The sequence below is a fragment of the Microchirus variegatus genome, assembly GCF_963457635.1.
Source record: "Microchirus variegatus genome assembly, chromosome: 7".
Classification (NCBI taxonomy): Eukaryota; Metazoa; Chordata; class Actinopteri; order Pleuronectiformes; family Soleidae; genus Microchirus; species Microchirus variegatus.
In genome coordinates this window covers 26,389,195-26,416,480 of record NC_139808.1, presented here as the reverse complement: position 1 = coordinate 26,416,480, position 27,286 = coordinate 26,389,195, and the positions used below count along the sequence as shown (strand labels likewise).

Sequence of the window (27,286 nt, the reverse complement as noted above, 5' to 3'; positions counted from 1 at the left end):
GTGAATGGGGCCTTTCACTATTCTTCCCATTCTCATATTTCCAAAAATGTTTCTCTTTACATAATGTGCTGTTCTGTCCTGTCGCCTACAGCTAATTATTGAAGAAGATTATGACTCGGATAACGGAGAAATTTTATCGACATATGAAATGTTCATTTCATTACATTTTGATGACGTCTTCGGTAGGTAACGATGTTTAACCTGGTTTTAGACAGTTTTGAAAAGTCCTGACACAACGTAGTCTGTCGCGTCTCCATCGATGAGGCCGGTTCCGTTATTGTGAATGAACCAGCAGGGAACGTTTTCCCCGTTCTTCACGTCGTTCCTGAAGTCTCTCTGCCAGCCTCTGTGGACGGAAAAAAACTGGATTAAAACAGAATATAGCGACCTTTTGGCTAAATCTCCTGCAACCCATCTGTGGGTCTCGACTCAGTGTTTGGGAACCACCAATCTGAGGCATGTACCTGGTCACATTGAGCTGCTGACCTTTCACAAACATGGTGGCGTCCGGTTTCTCTGGGACTTCACCTGGACGCAGCTCAGACACCTCATATTCAATCCCGTGGTAGAACTGACCTGTAGGACAAGCCGATTCATGAATGAGTAAATATTCTCGAACCCTTTGAAGGGAAACTACATTTGGTAGTGTGTATTGTCAGAACTTAAATCTACTGTCCGTAAGTCTAAGCTTCTTGCTTTATGGAGGCCACCATCTTGCACCACCATGTTTCTACAGTCGCCCAAACAGACAAACCAGTCGGAGTGTGCTTTTTAGTATTTAAAGCAGAAACTCACTACCCAAACAAAGAAGGTCAACATCTTTTTTAGGGCTGAGCCACTGTAGTTCTCTGACGTGCTTGACAAAGGGATGTCAGAATAACCAGGATAACTCTTGAGCTGCTATAATCTTAAACCATGTGATGATCTACTTCCTGCTAAGAGTGTCATGTTTGTACCCAGCAGGCCGTGAACACCAGAGGGGAGGAGATGACTGTCCACTGTGTAGAAACCTAAATAGTCCCGATGGTACGGATGCTTCTCCCACACTTTGTGTAGCAGGATGACAAACTTGACCGAATCTTTCAGAGTCACCGCCAGGCTGCGATCCTTGGTCACAAGAAGATCCACACTGTGGGAGGAGGAGGAGGAGGAGATTATTCTGAACTGGTTAAAGGAAAATGTTTCTCTCACTAAGAGAAAGTGATGGTGCAGCCGCTCACTTGAGTCCTTTGAGAGAGGCAGAGTCCGACCACAGCAGTTTGACCCATTTGCTGTCCTGGAACACTGAGATGTCATGAGTGCTCACCTCCAGCCTCACCCCCAGAGTCTGGTGGACGATCCCAAACCGCCAGAAATACGTGTTAATTTGACCATCAGGAGGGATTTTCTTGTCTCCGATTATCTGGCCGTTGACCAAAATACCTGAGGGAAACGATATGTTCAGTCATATAAATATTCAAATATTGGTCAAAAAGAAGGAGACCAAGTAGTCTTGATGATGATCAGGACTCAGGACTGACCTGATTCTGGGTCTTTAACCAGAGAGAAAATGGTTCCTGGTTTGTCGTTTATGTTGAAGCACAGAGCGTCTTCTTTCTCTGGCAGCTCTATCATGAAATGAGGATCTCCGTCCACTGCAAATGATCACAATAACAGTAGAGGACAGACAACACTGCTAAGAGACAGCAGCCAAGCTCCTTCGCAGAGGATGACTAAAGTCAGCTTCTGAGGAACATGTATGTCTGTAAATAAACTTTCACAAAGCATCAAATAACACACAGTATGAGAAAAACAAAAATTGACTGACCAAAATATGTTGGTGATGGTAGACGATAGAAACCGTACACTGGAGGGCTTGAAGGCGTGTGGTAATACCCTATATACAGGAATGATAAAACCAAGTTAGTTGGTGCAGTCCATGAACATAAATCTTTTTTGCTTTATGGTAAAAACGTATGACCGTTTCACCTCTTCTTTCTGCCGCTTGTCTTTGTTCTGCCAAATAAAAGAAAACAACAGCTTATTACTTTCCACAGTTCACAGTGAAGCACGAACCACCACTGTTATAGTCGAGCAAAGAGAAATAATGTTGGAAAATATCAATTCAACAGCCAGTGGTGCAGGTTCATAATATAATAATAATAATACTAATAACGTTCATTTCCATCTTCACCTTCAGTCAGCTTGTCTGCAATAAGAGGGCTGTCTGTTCCATCCTCAGTCTCAGGCTTGATGACCACCATGGAGGTGAGAGGGGTGACGAAGCTGTACTTCAGAGACATGTCCAATGCCCTGGCTGTGGCGTTTTCCTTCTCATCTGAGGGACCACTCTTACTGCAGGAGTGACAAATATGGCTGTTTAAGGTTTCAACAAAAGGCAGTGGCAGTGAAATAGCCTGAGGCGCTGATAGGCTCTCTCCAAAAATTGACAAAAAAGTAAAAGAAAAAAAAATGTTTTGTCCAAAATCTGACAAAAAAGTAAAAAAAAAATGTTTCTATAATTTGACCAAAAAAAGTATACATTAGTATGACTTATACAATTTGACAAAAAAGTAAAAACAAAAGGTTATGGCAGTGAAATAGCGGTGAACCAGCCTGAGACACTGATACGCTCTCCAAAATTTGACAAAAGGAAAAAAAAAAAAATTTTGTCCCAAATTTGTCAAAAAAAAAACATGTCCAATATTTGACAAACAACAAAATAAATAAATAAATAATTGTCCAAAATTTGACAGAAAAGTCATCCTATAGTATGTCGTCCAACATTTGACAAAAAGTTTTAATGTTTTTTGACCAAAATTTGACATGATCAATAATGCCTCTGTGCTCTGATGTAAAATCATTGATTTTCTCCGTGGACTTCGGTGCACGAGAGTCTGATTTTTTAAGAAAGTGGCGACACATTCATAATTCGTCAATAATACCTCGTCTCCAGTAACTGCTGGATGGTCAGATAGGCCCACAGACGCTCTGTGAAATCCCCAAAGATGTACTCCTCATCTGGGTATATGTCGGTCCAGTTCACAGGACTGGCCAGACCCTGTGCTTTGTACTCCTCCTCAAACTACAGGGAAGAGTTTACGTCAAATCAACAAAGTAAATAACAGACACAGCAGTCATTTCTGCAGTTGTCTTCTTCTTCTTCTCACCCCCTGACCCATCACGTCCACCATGAAGTTGTCCAGGTCGTTGTCGGTCAGCCGACCAGCCACCACGATCTCTGAGCCGTTAAACAACTGGCTGAAGTGGTTTGTGGTCAACATATCCACTGTGTTGTCAGGATAACGCAGGTCCACCTCCAGAAGCAGAGGACTGGCAACTTCATCATAGAAGCCCTGAAATAAAAGCACGCAAACAAAGTTTGTACACAGGTTTTTACAGATGTTTATAATTGTGGATGAAGGTGACGAAGCTGGTACAATGTGATTTAAAGAGATAATAAAGTATTTTTACTGACATATAGATTTCACTGCTGGTCTGCTACTTCCTTATTTGGTAACTCTGTGTTTATTAAAGCTCCCATAGAGTGGTCCTGTCGCACATATATGTGAGTTATGGAGGTCTGCTTACATACATTAACTTGTTTTCATGGTCAAAAACCTCCTAGTTGCTTCAAACGAGCCGATCAAAATCTCTCCTCACTGAAGCTCTCGTCAGCCGCGCTGTTTCAGACTGAAATCTCACCCCAGTAGCCAGACTGTGTTGTGATTGGCCAGCCAACGACAGCTTTCTCAACTGTCTTGTGATTGGCCAGGTACCTGTACTTGCAAAACTGTCAATTTTGACAGGCTTCAACATGAGCAGGTAAATAACTAAGGCCAGTGCCCACTTGATGGTGTTTGGATAAGTTATTGGTAGAAATGTAACATACAGTTTATTGCACATCTTTCAAACGGTTTCCTTGACAGGCTTCAACCTTGACAAGTGACTCATAAAGCACTGTCCACAATGAAGAGAAAACTATTAATCATATTCTAAAGCTTTCACCTGGAGTTGAAGCGTTGCATCTGAAGCTTCGTATATTCTGCGGGCGAGCCCTTTGTTTTGTTTGCTCATCACGTCCAGGAAAGCGTAATCCACGCCGTTACCAAATCCAAGAGAGAACAGTGACATGTTCCCTCCAGTTGCAGAGCGCACATTCTCCTGGATATTCTGAGTGTTTGACTCTCCTTTAAAGTCACAGATACAACATGCAACGGTTTAAAATCCTACATATACATATATATATATATATATTTGTGAAAGGCTTCCACTTGAAGTCAGTTGTTTGGTAGGTTTAGGACAGCACATTTGGAAGAACTTCTAGTAGAGTTTAGATTCCGTGCCCGAGCCCGACCAATATTTCCCGCCACTATCCTCGGGTCAGGCCCTTGATCAAGCATTTGTATTTTTTCTCCCTCGTCGTGTCCGTGTGTATGGTATAGCACGTCGTATTGTGTGAAGGTGTAAAAACCTGCAGCCGTGAACGTCATATAAAAACCAGGAAGTGTATCGCCATTAGCAACATATGCGTTCAATTACGGTTAATGTGTCGGGTCCGGGTCGGGCTCGGAGAAAACGTGCACAGGCTCGGGTCGGGCCTGATTTTTTGGGCCCAATCTAAGCTCTAACTTCTAGAGAAACAGGCATCTTGTGCGTAGTCAGCACTTGGTCTAATCCAGTGCTTCTCAATTATTTTCTGTTATGCCCCCTTTTGGATGAAGAAAACATCTCGCGAAAATCGTTCCCCCGGGTCCTATGTTCCCCGGTCTCATACAAAGCGGGGAACATAGGACCCTTTCTCTAAAAAAGGGTTCTATGTTCCCCGCTGTTCACCCAAAAGGACCCGGGGAACATAGGACCCTACCCCTTACCCTTACCCTAACCCTAACCCTAACCCTAACCTACCCCTACCCCTTTACCCTGGAGCTCCACACCCAGGCTTCCACAAAGTGGGGAACATCGACCCTTTTTTTAAAAAAAGGTCCGATGCTCCCCGATCGGGGAACATAGGACCCGGGGAACATAGGATCCGGGAAACATAGGTACGACCTACAGATAACAGAAGATACAGAAGATGACTGATCGATGCTGCTGGTAAACACACAGCTAATTACGATCAAGTGTTGTTTTTGGTCTAAGTTTGTGTCCCAAGTTACAGTTGATATAGTTGTGTGAGTATTCGAACAATTATTATTCGATTAATCGCAGATGGAAAATGCAAAACTATTATTATTGTTTCTTTTCAATAAAAAAAAAAAAAAATCTGATTACTCGGCAGAATACTCGATTACGAAACTATTCGATAACTGCAGCCCTAGTAAGCTACATTAAATCGGCTAACATCAACGTTTACGTTAGCATTAGCGACTGGATACTCTCGGCTCAGATGCTGAATGATTGAGGACGTGCTGTTGTGGTACGCCAGTTTTACGGCCTGTTTCACTCTCCGTCTCCGCCATCGCGACAGCTGAAATCCGGGTGTGCGTCTGCTAAAACGGCCCGTGTGGAACAATGATCCCTGCGCCTGTGGAACAGGCTGCACGAGATAGAAATTAAAATAATATTCGAGGCAGAGTTTTTCGAGTTTAATCATTGCAGTCCTATGATATTGCCTACTTTTATTCATTCTTTATTTCGTTGAATTCATTAAACCGTCCACAAGCAAAGCACGAGCAAAGTGGCTTAAGAGCAATAGTTTAAAGTGTTCCTTTGTGATACGTGAAGGACGTGAATGCTAGTTGTGCCACACAAAAATAAGAAAGTCCTTACTTAGTTACTTCTAAACTAAGGTCCATAAAGCTCATCATTAAAATGTGAGTATTCACGTACAAACTCCAGTTACTCACCAACATTTGGCATCCCATCAGTCAGTAAAATGATAATATCAACGCTCCTCTCAGGGAGCTTCTTCTCCTGCCTGTCTTTGATCAGCATGTTCACCGCTCTTAACACTGCGTCGTTGATGTTGGTCACTGAAAGTAAAACATGCAATCGAGAGTCAAAATATATCGTTTGTGACACAGAAGGACAGCGTTTGGAGCCCAAGTCATATTTCGCCACTGACTTCCTTCACTCTGGAGGCCCTTCACATATTTAATGGCCTCAGTTAAATTTTCTTTGGTTGCTTTGATGAGTGAGTCCCTCCAGGTGTAAATGGTGTCATCAAACTTGATGAGGGCAAAGTGGTCGTCCTCGTGGAGGTCTTTGACGATTTGCAACATCGCCTCTCGTGTCTAGAAAGGGTCAGAGGTCAAAAGGTCAGAGGTACAAGTGTGTGCGTTGATATTTTTTACAGTCGCCTCAGCAGTCGCTCACCTGATCCATCTTTCTCCCATGCATCGATCCGCTTATGTCAATTACAAATACCACATTCTTTGGGACTCTGCGCAGGTCAGGAGGCGCAAAGAAGTGGACAAAATACCCGTTCACAATCTGAGGGAAAGAGAATCACAAACAAATTGTTTAACCTCTTCTTCACGGTTGCCCCCGGGATCGGGGGCAGCGTCAGACGCAGCGACAAAAGCGTCATAAAACCATATCTAACTTTAACAAACACAGACATGCTGCATACCCACAGAAAGGTCAGAAACTCAGCTACCGGTTTAGAGGTTTAAAATTAGCTGTCAATCACCCTAATTGACCAAGGTAAGCCAGAGCTATGGCGCTGCGTAACTGAAGGTGCTGCAGAGCTGCAGAGTTGTTATACGCACCGCACACTCGATTATTTTTTTTTTAATTCAAAACAAGTAATTTTTAGACCAATATTGACATGTAAATAAAATTAAATGGGTTTTTAAAAATTTGGTACCTAAGAAATCTCAAATGGCACAGATGGTGCCAAGCTGAGCCAAAAGTGAGAACGCCCAGACATCTCTTTACTAAAACCTCTGTAATTTCACTCTGCTTAATTTCAGCAGCATCAGACTTTACACAGCTCATGTCCACATGTTGTTACATGACCTCCATGTGTTTTTAAGCTCCTACTGCATATTTTAAAGGTGTTATTTGCTTTAAAATGCAATATTTTTTTAGGCGAGAGAAAAAAAAAGTCCTTCAGTTATGCTGTGTTCCATGTGCATTTACTCTGACACAGTGGCATCTACAGTGAAACGTACACCTCTGGTGGAATCTCACAAGTGTTGTCTGATACCACATTGAGCTTGTAACTGCAGAGGTTTACTCTATTTAGTTTGGGCATGTCATTTTCGAGCAGGGACTCCAAAAAGAGGGTCAGGGAAGAAGAGGTTAAAGTAGACATATTAAACTCTATTTCTACAAGTTAACAGAGTTCCCTGGTGTCCTAATGGACATGTCTGTGACATGCTTTGGTAAAAATACCTTAAAGTGGACCTAGACCGGACGTTCCAATTAGCGCTGTTTTTTAGTGTTGTCTGCGTCATTACCTTGTTTATGAAGCCCTGAAGGTTCAAAACCAACAGTTCAGCCACTGCTGAGAACGCTGTGTTTTATCGTAATCTCGGGCTCATCAAAAACCCGGTCCGGTTACGTAAACAGTTTGTGTAGAACTCTGTGCTGCACTGTGCAGACAAGAATAGAACACTTTGCAGACTTCAGATCTTCCGGATATTATTGCCCTCGCCTGCACTCTCGCGTTTTTTAGGGACAAAGCGGAGCTCTGCGAGACAACAATTCCAGGAATGTCTCATTGTGACTTAACAATGAGTGCGGAAGTCAATATCGAGTGTTTTATCTCCTGTACTTAGACTGAGGCGGACCACAGAAACATGAGTGAGGCCTCCAGAGTCCCAAATATAAGAATTAAAATGACGTTGGGTGGAGTTAGCCTCTGAAGAACGGGTTTAGTTACACTTGAATAAAACCTCAATGTTTTTTGACAAAGTTCAGGGCATGTTTATTTTGCATGCTTTTATTGTGATGATCTCCAGTGTAGAATGAGGGAGAGTTTATTAGAAAGCTGAAGATGTCACAGCGATGCAGGTCTGGAATAACGTCAGATATAATAATGTTCAGATATATTCAGTTTGTCAGGTTCTGTGAGACTTTGCTCAATCTCTATCAATGTAAAGTGCACAGAGAACCTCAAACTGGCACTGGTACCATTAATTTTTTCAGAAGCTTTGTCAGCCATCATGGCTCTGATAGCAAACCTCGCTCTACAGTTACATGTCATCACAGATTGTTGATTGACAGCTGACCTGAAGGTCCCCAAAGCTCTTTCCTCTGTTTACGTCGTATTTGATGATGAAATCTCCATCGATGAGCGTTCCATCACAGTCTGGACACTTCCTCTGCTGCTCCATCGTTGGTGAGAAGGAGATATGTGCCTGAGGAGGACATGAACACAAAACGTAGTAAATGTGAAGACAAAATTAAAGGAAACTAATGAACAACCATGAATATTTGAAGGCCTTTCTTATTGCTCACCTTTTTGTCTGTGACAGTTTTCTCCACCAGGGGGAGCAGGTCATTGCTGAGGAAGGTTGCGTGTGCATCAACAAACAAGATGCCCTGTGGCTCGTAGATGTTGGCCATGATCTGTTTCAACACAGAAACAAATAAAACCCCTGTGACGCTTAGTGGCGGTATAACCAGAAACTTGTGGGTCCGTTGTGTTTGCTCACGTTGTGTTTAGCACAACTTTCCAGTGAGTGTCAGCTGATCAGGTCAAGTTAATCAAATCACGATAAATATCAGGCTAAAACACCATGACTGAGGTTTGTTGTCAGAAAATGTGTATCCAACAACTATAGCAACGTGAGCAACTCTTGCTGCGTAGTTAGCCATGACAGACACTGCCCTGCTAACTTAGCTAGCTACCACTAGCAACAAGTGTTAGGTCCACCCACTATCAAGTCTTAAAGTGACCATTGTGAATGAATTCAGCGTGAGATTTGAATCACGAGCAGAGACACACCTGGAATTTCTGCACCCGTGATTTGGGTTTAACTCGTGTTAGAATCTCATATTGGCCCAGTTTCCTCTGAAGCAGCTCCTCGTGGGTCAGAACGAAGGTCACGTTACTTTGAGCCGCGATGTTGACAGACACTGAAAACTTCTCCATCTTTCTCCCAGAGGCCCTGAAATATGCAGTAGGACATTAAAAACACATGGAGGTCATGTAACAACATGTGGACATGAGCTGTGCAAAGTCTGATGCTGTTGAAATGAAGCAGAGTGAAATTACAGCGGTTTTAGTAAAGAGGTAAAGGTATTTGTATGAGTATCATCTTATAACTAACTGACAACCTAATAACTTGACTGACAGATCGTAATAAATAATCGTGACGTAAATGTGTTCTTCTTCTTTTTTGGAGTTGACAGACTGGACGCAGCTTCCGCGTTATTCTGCCCCCTACAGTCTGAAGACATATCTGCATTTAAGGGGTGTCCCATTTCTAAGTGACAAAATAATAACACTTGGTTTTGAGGGCCAGTTAAGATTAAGGGTTGAGCTTGAGGGTTAAGATAGGAATTGGCCCTATTGCTTTTGACTCATATTTTGTTGTTCCATTTTTATGTATTTTCATCTTGACCGACTCACTTGACCAGTCCAGCAGTCTGTCCAGAGGAAACAGCTTTCTCGTACTGTTTCTTGGCTTTTTCTTTCTCCTTCACATCCCCAACATACACCCGACCTTCAATTTCCCTGCGAGGCACAAAGACGGACAAAGACGCCACAAGACAATAAAATTCAGCTTGTTTTCAGGAAGAAAAGTTCTGCGAGTGTGGAGACAGTGGAAGTTTAGAGTGTGTAGAGGCACAGACATGCTGAAGTTGGTGATGAAGGCCGTCTTGGGCAGGTCCACTTCAAAGAAGATTTCCTGCGAGGTGTTTGCTTTGTTCAGAGCCACGGACGTCATGACGGTGCGGGCGAAACGAGACGTCACAGTGCAGTCCACGGTGACGCTGTGAACCTCCACCTGACGCAGAAGGAGAAGGACATGGACACAACATGTTGGCTGCTCAGCAAAGACAATTTTGCATTCTGGTCAGTCAATCTCAGGACCTTTTAACTAGAGAGGACTCTGTACCATGTGTTGCATTCAATATAAGACAAATCAGACCGTACTGAACTCAACAAGCTACCCAGATCCTAGCACAGGCTTTGATCGTCTCCTGCCTTGACTACTACAATGCCCTGATAACAGGTCTCCTGACTTGTGCTGTGAAACCACTACAGATGGTCCAGAACGTGGTGGCCGCGCCTGGTCTTCAATCGGCCTACAAGGGCACATGCCACACCCCTCTGTTAACTGAGCTCCACTGGCTACTGTTAGCCGCCCGCGTCCAATTCAAATAACTGATGCTAGCCTACAAAGTCCTTCATGGGTATAAAGGCTTATGTTGCCCCTCGATTACTTCATGTGTCTTTCCACGCTGGTAGAATGACCTACGGAGTGCCACCAGAACAGGGGTGTACCAAGAGCATTGTCTGTCCTAGCACTTACCTTAACCCTTATCTCCTTCTGCACTTGGATCCACCCCGGCACCCTCACCCTCTGTCAGTCCACTCACTTCCTATCTAGTGGATTTCTTTCCAAGACTTCTTTTATGCAGTTTCTTCCTGTTTGGAAGTCGCTTTGGGTAAAAGCTGAAAATCCTAAATGCTTCAATGTCAATGTGTCTTTCAGCAAAAACCAGTGCTGATACCAGAGTCTGACACAGATGTTTTTCTAGCCATTAAAGCCATTGAATATATATATATATATATATATATATATATATATATATATATATATATATGTGGCAGTGGGGCTTGGTTAGAGCGACGGCTGCTGGAGAGAAGGGAGGAGTGGCTCAGCCGGTGATCAGACAGCTGGACAGAATCAGATAATCAGTCAGCTATATAAGCACGTTTGTAACCTGGTTCTGGTCTCTTGCAGTAGGCTGGGTCCACACACGGACAGAGAGAAAGAGAGAGAGAGAGAGACGGAGAGACGGAGAGAAGAAAAGTGAACATTTGCGGAGAAAGCGCAGCAGAGCGCGAACGCAGCAACTCTGTCTACCTTTGTTTGTTTTGGTTATTTCTGTTGCAATAAACTGGTCAATTTACTCACTCTCAGCCATCTCGTCGTCCTTCCGGAACCCCAGTGAGTGGAAAGCTCACATTGGCACCTGAGCAGGGACCATGGAAGGACAATCTCCGCTGTCGCTGGCCCTTCAGCACCTCGCTGCAATGCAGGAGAGCACTACAACGCTGCAGCAGCAGCAGTCCCAGCTCCTCGCCGACATTGCGGCATCACATCGGGACAATCGTGCACTCCTGCGGGAGCTGCTGCAACGCCCGGCTGCCCACAGCGCTGATCCGGAGCCCGGTCGGGGCCGATCTCCGCCCATCGCCCTACAGCGGATGACCGCAGAAGATGATCCGGAGGCATATTTGGACATATTTGATGGCACGGCGGATGCGTGTGGGTGGCCGGAGGAGGAGAGAGCGGTCCGGCTTCTTCCACTGCTCACCGACGTGGCGCAGCTGGCCGTGCACAGCCTGCCGGCGGCCGCGCGCCACAACTACACACAGCTGAGGAGAGCCATCCTGGACCGGCTGGGCAGTACGTCGGAGGGACACCGGTGGCGGTTCAGGGGGCTCTCGTTTGAAGAAGCCGGGCGCCCCTTTGCATATGCGCAGCAGCTCCTGGACGCAGCGAGGCGCTGGCTCCAGCCGGGGACCCACTCCGCCGAGGACGTCGTTGGACAGGTGGCACTGGAGCAGTTCATCGCGGGATTACCATCATCTACGGCCAATTGGGTCCAGTGCCACCGCCCCGCCAACATCGAGGCAGCGATCGTCCTCGCGGAGGACCATCTCTCTCTTCCCCGGCGGAGCATGAGGGAGGAAACCAAGCCAGCGACGACCCCTGCAGGCCGTCCTACCCCAGCCCCGAGGAGGAGGTTCCCAGCGGCAGCGGCAGTGGCTCCTGCACCACACCCACACCCACACACACACAACCCCACACACACACAGCCGGAGCATGCATCGCTCCGGTCCACTAATTACTCTCTGCCGTCTTTCCCACAGGGCCCAGCCTACGTGTCTGATCACCTGGCACCCCGGGGGGCTCCTCAGACGCCAGGGCAGGTGTGCTGGCGGTGTGGGCAGCCCGGCCACATCAGAGCTGAGTGCCCACTCATGGAAGTGGGGCAAGTGGTTCGGGTTGCTGGGCCGCCGGCCGCCTCCCCCGGTTCGGGAGGGACGTACCGTATACCGGTATGTATACAAGGGGGTACACACCAAGCTCTGCCGGATACTGGTTGTGAACAGACCATGATCCATCAGCGCTTGGTTCGACCCGGGGCATTGTTGGAGGCATCGTGGGTGAGGGTGAGGTGTGTGCATGGGGATATTCACGATTATCCAGTGGTGGCTCTGGAAATTTATTTTAAGGGAAAAAAACATAGAGTAAAGGCTGGAGTTAGTACTCGCCTCACGCACCCTCTAATTTTGGGAACAAATTGGCCGGGGTTTACGAGCTTAGCGGGGGAAACCATGAGGGAGCGGTCACGTAAGTCAGCACCTCGCTGCACCTCGTCCCGACGCTGCTGGGGGGGGGGCACAGATGGCTCCCATGGAAGATTTTCCACTTGCACAGTCTCGGGATGAGACCCTCCGCCACGCCTTTGACCAAGTGATGGAAATTGATGGTTGTCCGGTTCACCCTAACGCAGCACTCACTCACCCCTACTTTGTGGTCGTTAAAGACCGATTATACAGAGTGAGTCGTGACACTCAAACAGGGGAAGAGCTCTCCCAGTTGTTAGTCCCAAAAAGCCGCCGAGAAACTATTTTCCAGGCGGCTCACCACAACCCCATGGCGGGTCACCTCGGATATGATAAGACACTGAACCGGATCATGGCCCGATTTTATTGGCCGGGCATTCGGGCCGATGTAAGTCGGTGGTGTGCATCCTGCCGCGAATGTCAATTACTCAACCCTCCGGCCACCCCAAAAGCGCCCTTGCGCCCATTACCGTTAATGGAGGTCCCTTTTGATAGACTTGCCATGGACCTCATCGGGCCATTAGACCGGAGCGCACGGGGATATCGCTTTGTATTAGTTCTAGTGGACTATGCAACGCGCTATCCCGAGGCAGTGCCCCTGCGCAGCATCTCGGCGAAGAGTGTTGCACAGGCACTGTTTCAGGTCATCTCCCGAGTTGGGATCCCGAAAGAGATCCTGACTGACCAGGGCACATCGTTTATGTCACGTACACTACGCGAACTATACGAATTACTGGGCGTCCGCTCAATTCGGACTAGTGTGTACCATCCCCAGACTGACGGCCCGGTGGAGCGGTTTAACAAAACACTAAAGAACATGATTCGTAAGTTCGTGCACGAGGATAGTCGTAATTGGGATAAATGGTTGGACCCTCTGTTGTTTGCAGTGAGGGAGGTGCCCCAGGCCTCCAAGGGTTTTTCGCCCTTTGAACTCTTGTTTGGCAGAAAACCTCGGGGTGTCTTGGACCTGGTTAAGGAAAACTGGGAGGCAGGTCCAAGCATCCTGGACCTGCGAAAGCTCCATTCACTGGGTCAGTTATCACGGGAGAATTTGCTCCAGGCCCAGGGACGTCAACAGCGGCTGTACAACAGAGGGGCTAAACTTAGACAGTTTTCACCGGGAGATAAAGTGCTTCTATTGCTACCATCGTCTAGCTCCAAATTACTCGCCAAGTGGCAAGGGCCCTTTGTGGTCACACGGCGAGTGGGGGATGTCGACTATGAAGTTGTGCGTTCTGACAGGGGCGGAGCAACACAGATTTACCACCTTAACCTCCTCAAAGCCTGGAGGGAGGTGGCGTCTGTTTCTCTGGCCACCACGGTGATTGAGAGAGATGAACTGGGACCGGAGGTGACTAAATCAAACAGGTCGGCGCCGGTCCCCGTTGACGATCATCTCTCGCCGGGCCAGAGAGCAGACGTGGCTTCGTTGCAGCGGCAGTTTGCCGACGTGTTCTCTCCCCTGCCAGGGCGCACGAACCTCATACACCACCACATAGAAACTTCCCCGGGTGTGACAGTGCGTTCACGACCCTATCGGCTGCCAGAACACAAGAGGAAAACTGTTCAGGCAGAACTTCAGGCCATGTTAGAGATGGGGGTAATAGAAGAGTCCAACAGTGACTGGTGTTGCCCCATTGTACTGGTTCGCAAGTCCGATGGGTCAATACGGTTCTGTGTGGACTACCGTAGAGTCAACGAGGTGTCCAAATTCGATGCCTATCCAATGCCCCGGGTCGACGAACTCCTGGATCGGCTGGGCACGGCTCGCTTTTTCACGACACTGGATTTGACCAAGGGCTACTGGCAGATTCCCTTGTCGCCAGAGTCCAGGGAGAAAACGGCCTTCTCCACTCCGTATGGTTTGTACCAATTTGTCACGCTTCCGTTTGGTTTGTTCGGGGCCCCAGCTACGTTCCAGCGCCTCATGGACCGGGTGTTGCGGCCTCACTCTGCATATGCTGCGGCCTACTTGGATGATGTCATCATCCATAGTGAGACCTGGGAGCAGCATATGCAGCAGGTGGGAGCAGTCCCTGAGGAAGGCGGGGCTCACGGCCAATCCAAGGAAGTGTGCAGTTGGACGGAGGGAGGTACGGTATTTGGGGTACCACTTGGGGGGAGGGCAGGTGCGGCCACAGATACAAAAGACCGCAGTGGTTGCAGCCTGCCCAAGACCCAAGTCCAAAAAAGAGGTTAGGAGGTTTCTGGGGCTGGCCGGTTACTATAGGAGGTTCATCCCGGCCTTCTCGGAGCTGGTCAGCCCCCTAACCGACCTGACCCGAAAAGGTGCCTCAGATCCGGTCCAGTGGACGGAGCCGTGTCAGCTGGCGTTTGAGAGGGTAAAGCAAGCCCTCTGTGGGGAGCCACTTTTATATACACCTTACTTTTCTCTCCCTTTCATCCTGCAGACCGACGCCTCGAACAGCGGGCTGGGGGCTGTTTTGTCCCAGGAGGTGGAGGGGGTCGACCGCCCCGTACTGTACATCAGCCGGAAGCTAGCTCAGCGGGAGGTGAGCTACAGTACGGTGGAGAAAGAGTGCCTCGCCATACGGTGGGCGGTCGGTGCCCTCCGCTACTATCTCCTGGGACGCCCATTCACCCTCTGGTCGGACCATGCCCCGATCCAATGGCTCCACCGCATGAAAGATGCCAACGCGCCGATCACTCGCTGGTATCTGGCGTTACAGCCTTTCCGGTTCAAGGTGATCCATAGGCCGGGGAACCGCATGGCCGTGGCCGACTTCCTCTCCCGCTCTGCGGAGGGGGGGGGGGAGTGGGCTTGCGGCCGGCGGGGTGCCGGCCTAAGTCGGGCGGTGGGGGTATGTGGCAGTGGGGCTTGGTTAGAGCGACGGCTGCTGGAGAGAAGGGAGGAGTGGCTCAGCCGGTGATCAGACAGCTGGACAGAATCAGGTAATCAGTCAGCTATATAAGCACGTTTGTAACCTGGTTCTGGTCTCTTGCAGTAGGCTGGGTCCACACACGGACAGCGAGAAAGAGAGAGAGAGAGAGACGGAGAGACGGAGAGAAGAAAAGTGAACATTTGCGGAGAAAGCGCAGCAGAGCACGGACGCAGCAACACTGTCTACCTTTGTTTGTTTTGGTTATTTCTGTTGCAATAAACTGGTCAATTTACTCACTCTCAGCCATCTCGTCGTCCTTCCGGAACCCCAGTGAGTGGAAAGCTCACAATATATCTTGGTGATTTGCACGTTTCGTAAATACCAACATAAAAAATGCATAATTTTTTTTATCCATGCATCAAAGGTTTTCTCAGATTTGGTGAATTGCATCCATTCGCCATGAAACAGGAAGCGCCCCATAACTTCGCCATACATTGATCGATCGCCTCGAAACTTCATATGTGACACAAGAGTCTCGACATGAACATCAAGCAAAATTATCTTACCGTAGCCTCGTTGGCGCTTCTTTTCTGTAAGAAAAACAAAGGAAAAACTAAGTATTTCAGTATTTTTCAGTTTATTTACAATATTGTGGTTTAAGCCAACTGAATTTCTGTGTGTGAATGCGTTTCTATCAAATACCTGCAGTGACCTGGCAGCTCCTCTCGTCTCCTGAAGCGCAAACACAGCAGAGTGAGTTCAACGGCCATGACGCCCCCACACAAGACAAACACACCCCCACACTCTACAGTTAAACTGCAGTAAATGTAATAGTGAAATATTTTACTAATTGTAATTATGGGCTGTAAAGATTCATTAATTATTAATCGATAATTAAATGAATCGTAGCGTTTGAAAACAAGCTCTTTCATATTTCAGCTGCTTGAAAGACAATCACTTGTTGACAAGTCGCCCTCCCATCTTAAGTCCTTGACTTTGAGGGAATTGGTCCTGGAAAGTACTCGCTAAAAACAAATAGGGACAGAGTTAAACTCAATTTCTGAAAAAGGTTTGGATTAAAGTCAGGGAACAAAAAGATCAGTGTGTGTGTGTGTGTGAGAGTGAGTTCACCTGTGGAGCTTCATGGTCCTCAGAGATGACCAGAGCTGCCCGGCTCAGACTGGGCAGCCAGAGGCAGACGCAGCCCGACAGCAGCAGCAGCAGATGAACACGCAGCAGTCCAGACATGACCAAACGTCCACTGAACACTAACTGACTTCAGTACTGAGGGGGAAAAAAGCTCTCTGTCCAGGGGGAGGGTCAGAAAGTGTGTGTGTATGTTGACATACAGACCTGAGCTCTGTGCTCTGGAGACCCTGAGGTAGAAATGCTGACGCATCATTGCACAACAACAACCGTGGATCCAATAAAACGATTCACAACACAACAACAAGTCCATTGTTACATTATTACTTCCAAAAAGAGCAAAAGAATGACGGCAACATGATTAAACAGCCATTTATGTGTTTGTGCTTTGTTTTTTTTTGTTTTTTTATTGCAGTACCAAGGTTTCACCACTGGGTGAAACCACTCACTGTAAGTCAATATTATTTTTTTCATTCATTTAACTCGATATAAATTAGAGATGCGCAATATTATCGTCTCAACATTGGTGTCGGCAGCAGATATTGGATTTAAAATGTATTTTTCGGATATTTGGCAAACAACGCATTTATTGAACATGGAACATAGAACCCTTTTTTAGAGAAAGGGTCCTGTGTTCCCCGGTCACATAACTAAGCGGGGAACATAGGACCCGGGGAACCTAGGACCCGGGGAACATAGGACCTGGGAACATAGTTACGGTCCCATGCATTATAAGGAACGTAAAGGCCAACATAATATAAATACTGTGCAACCTCATTAGGCACAACGCAAATGTTTCCATTTTCGATTAGCCACGCCACCGGGCTGACGCTCACAACATCTAGCTACACTATGAGGTTGCACAGTGTTTGTATTATGTTAGCACTTCCCCGGATTTCCACTGGACACGTTACGTGCTGCGGTTCTGCTTCGACCTCTGCCCGGCGTCAATCCCCACCGGGCGCGTTCCAGCAGCGGCCTTGGGAGCCAGTGGTATTCACAGAAGATCGCCTGATAATCTCGAACGAGTTTGTGAGATCCCACGATAGACTGAGCGTATAAAGGAAACAACAACATTCATTCTCCGACGTGGAAGAACTGTTGATCTGGTGTCATAAATGATTTTATGTTTCCCCACTTCAACTCCACTTTAACGGTCTCTCGTCGTACATTATGATGACTCTCCGAGACGCTCTGATTAACTGACCGTTGACCTGGTAGCAACGGTCACGGCGTAATGTTGATGTTAGGTGGTGATAGGCTATATGACCTGCATATTGTGTTTTATTTCGAAAGGGGGGGGGGCGGAAGTGTTTTACTTTGAGTCTCTGTCGGACTTCCTGTCTGGTGCGATCTGCTCTGTTGAGATTTTTACACGGTTCAGCAGCGGCAACGGCAAGAATAGAACTGCTATGTATCGAAAGACGCTTCTTTAACTCTTCTTCTTGCGTCCGGTGGAAATGCTGTCATTGATTAGAACGGAAGCGATCAGCAACGGCGACCGCGCGTAACGCGTCCAGTGGAAATCCAGGGTTACGCTAATGCTAATTGTGGCCTCGCTAGCTTAACTTTGGAAACAGGTTCGTCATGTTAGCCGCAAAAGTAGTAGCATGCTAATGCAAAATAAACATGTGCTCGCGTATTGGTGACTGGACACCTCGTTGTTTCAGTATAACACCATGTTCGGCGGTGAACCGTGTCAAAATGTCTCACCCACCGTGAGCCGACAGCCTCTTCACCCCCACCCTCTTCGCTCCACACAGCGCAGCTACTGCTGATGAGCTGCTGCCTGGTGTAGCGTGACAAATCAGCGAAAGTGAAAATCAAGGATGCACACCATCGGGCCATGCTCAACCCATATCCAAAATCTTCGATCTGACTAACGGTCAGCCTTACAGATAGATTTTGGGTGAAGTGGTTTTCCCATACATTGTGTGTGTGGGTGCAGCCAGTCCTGACTTGCCCGCTACGTTATGCATTTAGCACGTCACCGCTAACATTTCCACAAATCATCTTCTCGACACGTCACGTGAAGAATGTTTGTGGAGTAAAAGAGTGACAAAGAGACACCTGGAACACAGAGAAATTTTATCTTTGACCATCGAGGAATGAGTTTCCCACTACATTGGCATTTGTCTTTCAGTGGTTGTTTTAATCATTGGCCCACACTGCGAAAGAAAGGGATTTAAATGTAAGCATCGAGAGCAGAGCCACAGCATTTGTCACAAAACATTCAAGTATTCCCACAACAAATGTGAAAAGGAAGAACAAGGATTTTTTGTCGTGAAGCCGACAATGAGATGAATTTGAATTGAGTTTGAATTTGGTATTAACATGCGTCGTTCGGTGTCCACATCAAGATCTGATTGCTATCTGATCTTCCCCAGCATCGGAGAATCGTTGTATTTACACTTCCGTTCTTCAACCACCTCCCGAAGTGGTTTGGCAGATTGGATAACAATCTGCTCTCAATGCATGGGTATGGGTTAGGGTTTAATGCCAGGTGTGAATGGGGCCTTTCACTATTCTTCCCATTCTCATATTTCCAAAAATGTTTCTCTTTACATAATGTGCTGTTCTGTCCTGTCGCCTACAGCTAATTATTGAAGAAGATTATGACTCGGATAACGGAGAAATTTTATCGACATATGAAATGTTCATTTCATTACATTTTGATGACGTCTTCGGTAGGTAACGATGTTTAACCTGGTTTTAGACAGTTTTGAAAAGTCCTGACACAACGTAGTCTGTCGCGTCTCCATCGATGAGGCCGGTTCCGTTATTGTGAATGAACCAGCAGGGAACGTTTTCCCCGTTCTTCACGTCGTTCCTGAAGTCTCTCTGCCAGCCTCTGTGGACGGAAAAAAACTGGATTAAAACAGAATATAGCGACCTTTTGGCTAAATCTCCTGCAACCCATCTGTGGGTCTCGACTCAGTGTTTGGGAACCACCAATCTGAGGCATGTACCTGGTCACATTGAGCTGCTGGCCTTTCACAAACATGGTGGCGTCCGGTTTCTCTGGGACTTCACCTGGACGCAGCTCAGACACCTCATATTCAATCCCGTGGTAGAACTGACCTGTAGGACAAGCCGATTCATAAATGAGTAAATATTCTCGAACCCTTTGAAGGGAAACTACATTTGGTAGTGTGTATTGTCAGAACTGAAATCTACTGTCCGTAAGTCTAAGCTTCTTGCTTTATGGAGGCCACCATCTTGCACCACCATGTTTCTACAGTCGCCCAAACAGACAAACCAGTCGGAGTGTGCTTTTTAGTATTTAAAGCAGAAACTCACTACCCAAACAAAGAAGGTCAACATCTTTTTTAGGGCTGAGCCACTGTAGTTCTCTGACGTGCTTGACAAAGGGATGTCAGAATAACCAGGATAACTCTTGAGCTGCTATAATCTTAAACCATGTGATGATCTACTTCCTGCTAAGAGTGTCATGTTTGTACCCAGCAGGCCGTGAACACCAGAGGAGAGGAGATGACTGTCCACTGTGTAGAAACCTAAATAGTCCCGATGGTACGGATGCTTCTCCCACACTTTGTGTAGCAGGATGACAAACTTGACCGAATCTTTCAGAGTCACCGTCAGGCTGCGATCCTTGGTCACAAGAAGATCCACACTGTGGGAGGAGGAGGAGGAGGAGATTATTCTGAACTGGTTAAAGGAAAATGTTTCTCTCACTAAGAGAAAGTGATGGTGCAGCCGCTCACTTGAGTCCTTTGAGAGAGGCAGAGTCCGACCACAGCAGTTTGACCCATTTGCTGTCCTGGAACACTGAGATGTCACGAGTGCTCACCTCCAGCCTCACCCCCAGAGTCTGGTGGACGATGCCAAACCGCCAGAAATACGTGTTAATTTGACCATCAGGAGGGATTTTTTTGTCTCCGATTATCTGGCCGTTGACCAAAATACCTGAGGGAAACGATATGTTCAGTCATATAAATATTCAAATATTGGTCATAAAGAAGGAGACCAGGTAGTCTTGATGATGATCAGGACTCAGGACTGACCTGATTCTGGGTCTTTAACCAGAGAGAAAATGGTTCCTGGTTTGTCGTTAATGTTGAAGCACAGAGCGTCTTCTTTCTCTGGCAGCTCTATCATGAAATGAGGATCTCCATCCACTGCAAATGATCACAATAACAGTAGAGGACAGACAACACTGCTAAGAGACAGCAGCCAAGCTCCTTCGCAGAGGATGACTAAAGTCAGCTTCTGAGGAACATGTATGTCTGTAAATAAACTTTCACAAAGCATTCAAATAACACACAGTATGAGAAAAACAAAAAATGACTGACCAAAATATGTTGGTGATGGTGGACGATAGTGACTGTACACTGGAGGGCTTGTATAATACCCTATATACAGGAATGATAAAACCAAGTTAGTTGGTGCAGTCCATTAACATAAATCTAGAAATCTTTTTTGCTTTATGGTAAAAACAAATGACCGTTTCACCTCTTCTTTCTACCGCTTGTCTTTGTTCTGCCAAATAAAAGAAAACAACAGCTTATTACTTTCCACAGTTCACAGTGAAGCACGAACCACCACTGTTATAGTCGAGCAAAGAGAAATAATGTTGGAAAATATCAATTCAACAGCCAGTGGTGCAGGTTCATAATATAATAATAATAATACTAATAACGTTCATTTCCATCTTCACCTTCAGTCAGCTTGTCTGCAATAAGAGGGCTGTCTGTTCCATCCTCAGTCTCAGGCTTGATGACCACCATGGAGGTGAGAGGGGTGACGAAGCTGTACTTCAGAGACATGTCCAATGCCCTGGCTGTGGCGTTTTCCTTCTCATCTGAGGGACCACTCTTACTGCAGGAGTGACAAATATGGCTGTTTAAGGTTGCAACAAAAGGCAGTGGCAGTGAAATAGCCTGAGGCGCTGATAGGCTCTCTCCAAAAATTGACAACAAAGTAAAAGAAAAAAAAATGTTTTGTCCAAAATCTGACAAAAAAGTAAAAAAAAAATGTTTCTATAATTTGACCAAAAAAAGTATACATTAGTATGACTTATACAATTTGACAAAAAAGTAAAAACAAAAGGTTATGGCAGTGAAATAGCGGTGAACCAGCCTGAGACACTGATACGCTCTCCAAAATTTGACAAAAGGAAAAAAAAGAAAATTTTGTCCCAAATTTGTCAAAAAAAAAACATGTCCAATATTTGACAAACAACAAAATAAATAAATAAATAATTGTCCAAAATTTGACAGAAAAGTCATCCTATAGTATGTCGTCCAACATTTGACAAAAAGTTTTAATGTTTTTTGACCAAAATTTGACATGATCAATAATGCCTCTGTGCTCTGATGTAAAATCATTGATTTTCTCCGTGGACTTCGGTGCACGAGAGTCTGATTTTTTAAGAAAGTGGCGACACGTTCGTGAGCCATCATGGACTCAAGCAGACATAAATTTTATTGGTAGAGACCTTTAATTATTTCAATAATACCTCGTCTCCAGTAACTGCTGGATGGTCAGATAGGCCCACAGACGCTCTGTGAAATCCCCAAAGATGTACTCCTCATCTGGGTATATGTCGGTCCAGTTCACAGGACTGGCCAGACCCTGTGCTTTGTACTCCTCCTCAAACTACAGGGAAGAGTTTACGTCAAATCAACAAAGTAAATAACAGACACAGCAGTCATTTCTGCAGTTGTCTTCTTCTTCTTCTCACCCCCTGACCCATCACGTCCACCATGAAGTTGTCCAGGTCGTTGTCGGTCAGCCGACCAGCCACCACGATCTCTGAGCCGTTAAACAACTGGCTGAAGTGGTTTGTGGTCAACATATCCACTGTGTTGTCAGGATAACGCAGGTCCACCTCCAGAAGCAGAGGACTGGCAACTTCATCATAGAAGCCCTGAAATAAAAGCACGCACACAAAGTTTGTACACAGGTTTTTACAGATGTATATAATTGTGGATGAAGGTGACGAAGCTGGTACAATGTGATTTAAAGAGATAATAAAGTATTTTTACTGACATATAAATTTCACTGATGGTCCTGTTGCACATATATGTGAGTTATGGAGGTCTGCTTACATACATTAACTTGTTTTCATGGTCAAAAACCTCCTAGCTGCTTCAAACGAGCCGATCAAAATCTCTCCTCACTGAAGCTCTCGTCAGCCGCGCTGTTTCAGACTGAAATCTAACCCCAGAAGACAGACTGTGTTGTGATTGGCCAGCCAACGACAGCTTTCTCAACTGTCTTGTGATTGGCCAGGTACCTGTACTTGCAAAACTGTCCAACAATTTTGACAGGCTTCAACATGAGCAGGTAAATAACTAAGGCCAGTGCCCACTTGATGGTGTTTGGATAAGTTATTGGTAGAAATGTAACATACAGTTTATTGCACATCTTTCAAACGGTTTCCTTGACAGGCTTCAACCTTGACAAGTGACTCATAAAGCACTGTCCACAATGAAGAGAAAACTATTAATCATATTCTAAAGCTTTCACCTGGAGTTGAAGCGTTGCATCTGAAGCTTCGTATATTCTGCGGGCGAGCCCTTTGTTTTGTTTGCTCATCACGTCCAGGAAAGCGTAATCCACGCTGTTACCAAATCCAAGAGAGAACAGAGACATTTTCCCTCCAGTTGCAGAGCGCACATTCTCCTGGATATTCTGAGTGTTTGACTCTCCTTTAAAGTCACAGATACAACATACAACGGTTTAAAATCCTACATATACATATATATATATGTATATTTGTCTAAGGCTTCCACTTGAAGTCAGTTGTTTGGTAGGTTTAGGACAGCACATTTGGAAGATAACACAACTTCTAGTAGAGTTTAGATTCCGTTCCCGAGCCCGACCAATATTTCCCGCCACTATCCTCGGGTCAGGCCCTTGATCAAGCATTTGTATTTTTTCTCCCTCGTCGTGTCCGTGTGTATGGTATAGCACGTCGTATTGTGTGAAGGTGTAAAAACCTGCAGCCGTGAACGTCATATAAAAACCAGGAAGTGTATCGCCATTAGCAACATATGCGTTCAATTACGGTTAATGTGTCGGGTCCGGGTCGGGCTCGGAGAAAACGTGCACAGGCTCGGGTCGGGCCTGATTTTTTGGGCCCAATCTAAGCTCTAACTTCTAGAGAAACAGGCATCTTGTGCGTAGTCAGCACTTGGTCTAATCCAGTGCTTCTCAATTATTTTCTGTTATGCCCCCTTTTGGATGAAGAAAACATCTCGCGAAAATCGTTCCCCCGGGTCCTATGTTCCCCGGTCTCATACAAAGCGGGGAACATAGGACCCTTTCTCTAAAAAAGGGTTCTATGTTCCCCGCTGTTCACCCAAAAGGACCCGGGGAACATAGGACCCTACCCCTTACCCTTACCCTAACCCTAACCCTAACCCTAACCTACCCCTACCCCTTTACCCTGGAGCTCCACACCCAGGCTTCCACAAAGTGGGGAACATCGACCCTTTTTTAAAAAAAAGGTCGATGCTCCCCGATCGGGGAACATAGGACCCGGGGAACATAGGATCCGGGAAACATAGGTACGACCTACAGATAACAGAAGATACAGAAGATGACTGATCGATGCTGCTGGTAAACACACAGCTAATTACGATCAAGTGTTGTTTTTGGTCTAAGTTTGTGTCCCAAGTTACAGTTGATATAGTTGTGTGAGTATTCGAACAATTATTATTCGATTAATCGCAGATGGAAAATGCAAAACTATTATTATTGTTTCTTTTTAATAAAAAAAAAAAAAAAATCTGATTACTCGGCAGAATACTCGAGTACGAAACTATTCGATAACTGCAGCCCTAGTAAGCTACATTAAATCGGCTAACATCAACGTTTACGTTAGCATTAGCGACTGGATACTCTCGGCTCAGATGCTGAATGATTGAGGACGTGCTGTTGTGGTACGCCAGTTTTACGGCCTGTTTCACTCTCCGTCTCCGCCATCGCGACAGCTGAAATCCGGGTGTGCGTCTGCTAAAACGGCCCGTGTGGAACAATGATCCCTGCGCCTGTGGAACAGGCTGCACGAGATAGAAATTAAAATAATATTCGAGGCAGAGTTTTTCGAGTTTAATCATTGCAGTCCTATGATATTGCCTACTTTTATCCATTCTTTATTTCGTTGAATTCATTAAACCGTCCACAAGCAAAGCACGAGCAAAGTGGCTTAAGAGCAATAGTTTAAAGTGTTCCTTTGTGATACGTGAAGGACGTGAATGCTAGTTGTGCCACACAAAAATAAGAAAGTCCTTACTTAGTTACTTCTAAACTAAGGTCCATAAAGCTCATCATTAAAATGTGAGTATTCACGTACAAACTCCAGTTACTCACCAACATTTGGCATCCCATCAGTCAGTAAAATGATAATATCAACGCTCCTCTCAGGGAGCTTCTTCTCCTTCCTGTCTTTGATCAGCATGTTCACCGCTCTTAACACTGCGTCGTTGATGTTGGTCACTGAAAGTAAAACATGCAATCGAGAGTCAAAATATATCGTTTGTGACACAGAAGGAAAGCGTTTGGAGCCCAAGTCATATTTCGCCACTGACTTCCTTCACTCTGGAGGCCCTCCACATAGTGAATGGCCTCAGTTAAATTTTCTTTGGTTGCTTTGATGAGTGAGTCCCTCCAGGTGTAAATGGTGTCATCAAACTTGATGAGGGCAAAGTGGTCGTCCTCGTGGAGGTCTTTGACGATTTGCAACATCGCCTCTCGTGTCTAGAAAGGGTCAGAGGTCAAAAGGTCAGAGGTACAAGTGTGTGCGTTGATATTTTTTACAGTCGCCTCAGCAGTCGCTCACCTGATCCATCTTTCTCCCGGACATAGATCCGCTTATGTCAATTACAAATACCACATTCTTTGGGACTCTGCGCAGGTCAGGAGGCGCAAAGAAGTGGACAAAATACCCGTTCACAATCTGAGGGAAAGAGAATCACAAACAAATTGTTGAACCTCTTCTTCACGGTTGCCCCCGGGATCGGGGGCAGTGTCAGACGCAGCGACAAAAGCGTCATAAAACCATATCTAACTTTAACAAACACAGACATGCTGCATACCCACAGAAAGGTCAGAAACTCAGCTACCGGTTTAGAGGTTTAAAATGAGCTGTCAATCACCCTAATTGACCAAGGTAAGCCAGAGCTATGGCGCTGCGTAACTGAAGGTGCTGCAGAGCTGCAGAGTTGTTATACGCACCGCACACTCGATTATTTATTTTTTTATTTCAAAACAAGTAATTTTTAGACCAATATTGACATGTAAATAAAATTAAATGGGTTTTTAATAATTTGGTACCTAAGAAATCTCAAATGGCACAGATGGTGCCAAGCTGAGCCAAAAGTGAGAACGCCCAGACATCTCTTTACTAAAACCTCTGTAATTTCACTCTGCTTAATTTCAGCAGCATCAGACTTTACACAGCTCATGTCCACATGTTGTTACATGACCTCCATGTGTTTTTAAGCTCCTACTGCATATTTTAAAGGTGTTATTTGCTTTAAAATGCAATATTTTTTTAGGCGAGAGAAAAAAAAAGTCCTTCAGTTATGCTGTGTTCCATGTGCATTTACTCTGACACAGTGGCATCTACAGTGAAACTTACACCTCTGGTGGAATCTCACAAGTGTTATCTGATACCACATTGAGCTTGTAACTGCAGAGGTTTACTCTATTTAGTTTGGGCATGTCATTTTCGAGCAGGGACTCCAAAAAGAGGGTCAGGGAAGAAGAGGTTAAAGTAGACATATTAAACTCTATTTCTACAAGTTAACAGAGTTCCCTGGTGTCCTAATGGACATGTCTGTGACATGCTTTGGTAAAAATACCTTAAAGTGGACCTAGACCGGACGTTCCAATTAGCGCTGTTTTTTAGTGTTGTCTGCGTCATTACCTTGTTTATGAAGCCCTGAAGGTTCAAAACCAACAGTTCAGCCACTGCTGAGAACGATGTGTTTTATCGTAATCTCGGGCTCATCGAAATCTCTGAAAAAACCCGGTCCGGTTACGTAAACAGTTTGTGTAGAACTCTGTGCTGCACTGTGCAGACAAGAATAGAACACTTTGCAGACTTCAGATCTTCAGGATATTATTGCCCTCGCCTGCACTCTCGCGTTTTTTAGGGACAAAGCGGAGCTCTGCGAGACAACAATTCCAGGAATGTCTCATTGTGACTTAACAATGAGTGCGGAAGTCAATATCGAGTGTTTTATCTCCTGTACTTAGACTGAGGCGGACCACAGAAACATGAGTGAGGCCTCCAGAGTCCCAAATATAAGAATTAAAATGACGTTGGGTGGAGTTAGCCTCTGAAGAACGGGTTTAGTTACACTTGAATAAAACCTCAATGTTTTTTGACAAAGTTCAGGGCATGTTTATTTTGCATGCTTTTATTGTGATGATCTCCAGTGTAGAATGAGGGAGATTTTATTAGAAAGCTGAAGATGTCACAGCGATGCAGGTCTGGAATAACGTCAGATATAATAATGTTCAGATATATTCAGTTTGTCAGGTTCTGTGAGACTTTGCTCAATCTCTATCAATGTAAAGTGCACAGAGAACCTCAAACTGGCACTGGTACCATTAATTTTTTCAGGAGCTTTGTCAGCCATCATGGCTCTGACAGCAAACCTCGCTCTACAGTTACATGTCATCACAGATTGTTGATTGACAGCTGACCTGAAGGTCCCCAAAGCTCTTTCCTCTGTTTACGTCGTATTTGATGATGAAATCTCCATCGATGAGCGTTCCATCACAGTCTGGACACTTCCTCTGCTGCTCCATTGTTGGTGAGAAGGAGATATGTGCCTGAGGAGGACATGAACACAAA

General features: G+C 45.7%; 2 protein-coding genes across 2 annotated transcripts in view; both read right to left on the bottom strand.

The window, feature by feature from the left end:
• Positions 1-207: 207 nt before the first annotated feature.
• On the bottom strand, positions 208-16,554 carry LOC310929290 (inter-alpha-trypsin inhibitor heavy chain H3-like; the record flags this gene model as incomplete). The annotated part of the gene is made up of 21 exons (XM_083892013.1): positions 208-346; positions 465-576; positions 957-1,129; positions 1,221-1,422; positions 1,521-1,634; positions 1,969-1,995; positions 2,174-2,334; positions 2,925-3,064; positions 3,150-3,335; positions 3,988-4,169; positions 5,829-5,954; positions 6,047-6,215; positions 6,298-6,414; positions 8,160-8,288; positions 8,389-8,499; positions 8,879-9,041; positions 9,506-9,610; positions 9,730-9,884; positions 15,873-15,896; positions 16,009-16,038; positions 16,438-16,554. The coding sequence occupies 21 exons, from the start codon at positions 16,552-16,554 to the stop codon at positions 208-210; spliced, it is 2,682 nt and encodes an 893-aa protein (XP_083748139.1).
• A 2,610-nt stretch (positions 16,555-19,164) lies between these two features.
• LOC310930079 (inter-alpha-trypsin inhibitor heavy chain H3-like) overlaps positions 19,165-27,286 on the bottom strand; it is a gene marked incomplete at both ends in the record, with an annotated part of 12,441 nt that continues 4,319 nt past the window's right edge. Inside the window, 15 exons of the mRNA XM_083892976.1 lie at positions 19,165-19,303; positions 19,422-19,533; positions 19,914-20,086; positions 20,178-20,379; positions 20,478-20,591; positions 20,766-20,804; positions 20,926-20,952; positions 21,131-21,291; positions 21,932-22,071; positions 22,157-22,342; positions 22,945-23,126; positions 24,793-24,918; positions 25,011-25,179; positions 25,262-25,378; positions 27,136-27,264. Coding sequence (XP_083749102.1) covers positions 19,165-19,303; positions 19,422-19,533; positions 19,914-20,086; positions 20,178-20,379; positions 20,478-20,591; positions 20,766-20,804; positions 20,926-20,952; positions 21,131-21,291; positions 21,932-22,071; positions 22,157-22,342; positions 22,945-23,126; positions 24,793-24,918; positions 25,011-25,179; positions 25,262-25,378; positions 27,136-27,264 — 2,016 coding nt within the window. The remainder of the gene's footprint in view (positions 19,304-19,421; positions 19,534-19,913; positions 20,087-20,177; positions 20,380-20,477; positions 20,592-20,765; positions 20,805-20,925; positions 20,953-21,130; positions 21,292-21,931; positions 22,072-22,156; positions 22,343-22,944; positions 23,127-24,792; positions 24,919-25,010; positions 25,180-25,261; positions 25,379-27,135; positions 27,265-27,286) is intronic.